The 3,434-nt window shown below is 37.4% G+C and overlaps 1 protein-coding gene across 1 annotated transcript in view; it reads left to right on the forward strand.

The window, feature by feature from the left end:
* The window catches only part of LOC106879699 (potassium channel subfamily K member 16), a 103,828-nt gene that overhangs the window by 88,294 nt on the left and 12,100 nt on the right, over positions 1-3,434 (forward strand). The window contains exon 4 of the mRNA XM_052971910.1: positions 971-1,140. Within this exon, the coding sequence (XP_052827870.1) occupies positions 971-1,140 (170 nt within the window). The remainder of the gene's footprint in view (positions 1-970; positions 1,141-3,434) is intronic.

The raw sequence follows: 3,434 nt of genomic DNA on the forward strand, positions 1-3,434 counted from the left end.
ATGTAAATAAACCCCAGTCAATTATAACAGTTCTATATTTAAGAGATGAGGAATTATGTACATTATTTACATTATTTACATTTGACGGATATTTGTCCACGGGCATATGGCGTAGTGGTTAAGAGCGCGGGCTACTAACCCCAAGATTCTGAGTTCAATTCCAGGCAGTGACCTGAATAATAATAATAATAATAACATTGAAAAGTACCTTAGGAATGAGAACCCAAGTTCGAAATTTCCCCAAGACACCTGATGAAGGCTGGAGGGTATATCAGCTGAAACGTTGTGTTAACAACAAACAAGATGAGGACAAATATCTGTCAAATGTAAATAATGTAAATAACCCAGTCATCTAAGTTGGCCTTTCGCATGCTGTAGGCACTTCTCTGGAACATAATGTAAGTTGTAGCGTACCTAAACCCTATGCAACCAGCTCATCATGTAGATAGTATGTAAATTATTATAAACAAGATCTGTTTCACCCAATAACATTCAGATTACTCTGTCAAATATTCTGCTTATTTATTCATATTGTTTTGATTCAATCATACAATATATGTAGCTTTGAAAGGTGGCGAGCTGGCAGAAACGTTAGCACACCGGGCGAAATGCTTAGCGGTATTTTGTCTGTCTTTACGTTCTGAGTTCAAATTCTGCCGGGGTCGACTTTACCTTTCATCCTTTCGGGGTTGATAAATTAAGTACCAGTTGCGTACTGGGGTCGATCTAATCGACTGGTCGTCTCTCCAAAAATTTCGGGCCTTGTGCTTAGAGTAGAAAAGAATATATGTAGCTTTTAGGTTTTGATGATGTGATCATTTATTTCTAGAATGACATTGCAGGGTAAGTGTGAGAGGCCTGATCTGGTCAGTTTGAACATAAAACAAAATATTTAGGATTGATATGGCCGGTTTAAATGCTAATGGGTTAATGCTTTGAATAATTTTCTTTTCTTTTTTGCCTTTAACAGGGATTGGAGAGAAAAGTGAGACTGACGAAGCTAGCACTAATGTTTACCGAATTGTCACTTATGCTTGGATTGTCATTGGTTTGGCTTATATTGCTCTTATTATCAACTATATCAGTAGTACGTTGGCAAAGAAGGGACAACAAGTACAGAAACATGTGAAAAGACTTGAGGTAAGATCTTTACCATTGTTTTATTATTATTGATAATGATATTATTAAGATGGTGAACTGATAGAATTGGTATAGTGCACAGGAGAAAAAGCATAGTGACATTTCCATTGGTTTTATGTTCTAAGGTTGACTGTGCCTTTCATCTTTTTAGGGTCGATAAAATAAGAACCGGTTGAGCACTGGAGTCATGGTAATTGACTTACCCCATTCCCCAAAATTGCTGTCCTTGTGCCAAATTTTGAAATTTTAATTATTATTGAGTTAGAGAGCATCATATGCCATCAAAGTGACACAAGAAGTTTGCTTCCGTGTAGTCTTGGATTCAGTCCCACTTGAGCAAGTGTGATCTACTATAGCCCAAGTGGATTTAGCCAAAAGAAACTAAAGAAGTGTATCATACACCATTATCATAATCACATCATCATTTAATGTCCTTTTGTCCATGCTGGCATGGGTTGGATGGTTCAAGAAGAACTGATAATCCAGAGGGCTCCACCAGGTTCTATGTCTGCTTTGGCACAAACCCAGGACCTCAAGATTGCTGAACAAACATCTTACCCCATTGGCCATACTTGCATCAATGTATATATAATATTTTGGTATATAAAACTTATTAGAACTTGAATATTACTGACAGAACACTTCCTTATTTGGCAGTTTCCTTAACTCATCCATCTTTTTACTTTTTTGCTGTGTTTATATTTCTCTGACCCTACTTCCAACTAAATTTTTCCAACGATAACTATTATTTTTTGCTATTTAATATTCGTTATATTCTTTAACTGTTTCTATTCAAGCACTCATTTGACAAGATTTCAAGTTCGAAATATACTGTAGTTTGTAACAAAATTATTAAATAAATAATAATTCACAGGGTTTTAACATCTTTTAATTGATGGTAGCTACAAACGGTATCACTAGCTTTTCAAATTCAACCTCCTTACCAACAACCAGCATGTAGCTTTCAATTATTATCTATCAATATTACCTCCTCTATCAATCTGCCAAGGTCAACCTTACCTTTCATACTTTCGGGGTTGATAAAATAAGTACCATTTGTTGATTACTGAGCTTGATGTAATTAACTTACTCTCACCCACAAATTACAGGCTTTGTTCCAAAATTTGGAACCATTATTACCTCCTTTATCACTCTCTTGCCTTCCATCACTCTATTTTGCCCTTCGTAATTTCTCCCCTTGCACCTTCTTAGCAAAGATGCTTGGTCTAGTGATTAGGGTGTTGCACTGATGAATAGAATCTCATAGTTCTGATTCCTGGACCAGGCTGTGTGTTTGTCCTTGAGGCAAATACTTCATTTTATCTTGCTCCAGTCCACTCAGCTGTAAATGAATTCCAGCAATAACTGGGAAGTTAATTCTGCAATGGACTGGTGTCCCATCCAGGGGAGTTGTTATCTCTGTCACTTTTATACCATGGAAACTGGATTAAGTTCTGGCATTGTGAGTCCTAAGACTCCTGAAATACTTAAGCACCCTCTTGCTACCATTGTCTCATCTTCATCACTTTCTCTTGCATTCACCTCTTTTGTGATGTTGCCTTGAACAAACAGAAACAACATGGGTTAGTGAGGACTCGGCTGTCCCTCCACCATTTTTTGCTGTTTTGCTTCTAAGACATAGAAATAGAAGCAGTGAACAAATTCATTGAAGTATACCTTTCACCTTTACAAAAACTTTACCAATGCCAAGGGGTCAGATTGGAGAAATAAAGGTTATTATTATGACGATTAGGGATAAATTCTGATAGTGTTGTTCTTGTAATGCCATTTCAGTCTGCTGCATTACCATTTCTGTTCCGTTGGAAAACTTCCAATTTTCTTAATAAATAGAGATTTTGTTTTTTAATTGTTTCCTGCTTTTTGTTTGTTTGTAATTGTTGTTGCAGAAGTGTCTGTTGTAATATTTAAACACCAACAACTTCCTTGAAGTGCACCTACTTAACGGATGTTAACATCTTAAAAAAAAAAGATGACGGTGATGGTGGTGGTGGTGGAGGGGGCTAGAGATGGTAGCAGTCATGATGGTGGTGGTGGTGGCAGTGTTGCTGTTGCTGCTGCTACTGCTGGTGGCAGTGGTCAAAATGTGATGGTCATGATGGTGGTGGTGGTGGTGGTTATTGCAATGGTTATTGTGGTTGTGGTTGTGATGGGGGGAAGGAAGCGATGATGATGATAGTGTTGATGGTAGTAATGGTGGTGGTGGTGGAATGAAGAGGAGGAAAACAATGATGACGACAGTGACAATGACACATAAGCAGTTAATGATACAATTT

Source organism: Octopus bimaculoides, chromosome 11 (assembly GCF_001194135.2).
Source record: "Octopus bimaculoides isolate UCB-OBI-ISO-001 chromosome 11, ASM119413v2, whole genome shotgun sequence".
Classification (NCBI taxonomy): Eukaryota; Metazoa; Mollusca; class Cephalopoda; order Octopoda; family Octopodidae; genus Octopus; species Octopus bimaculoides.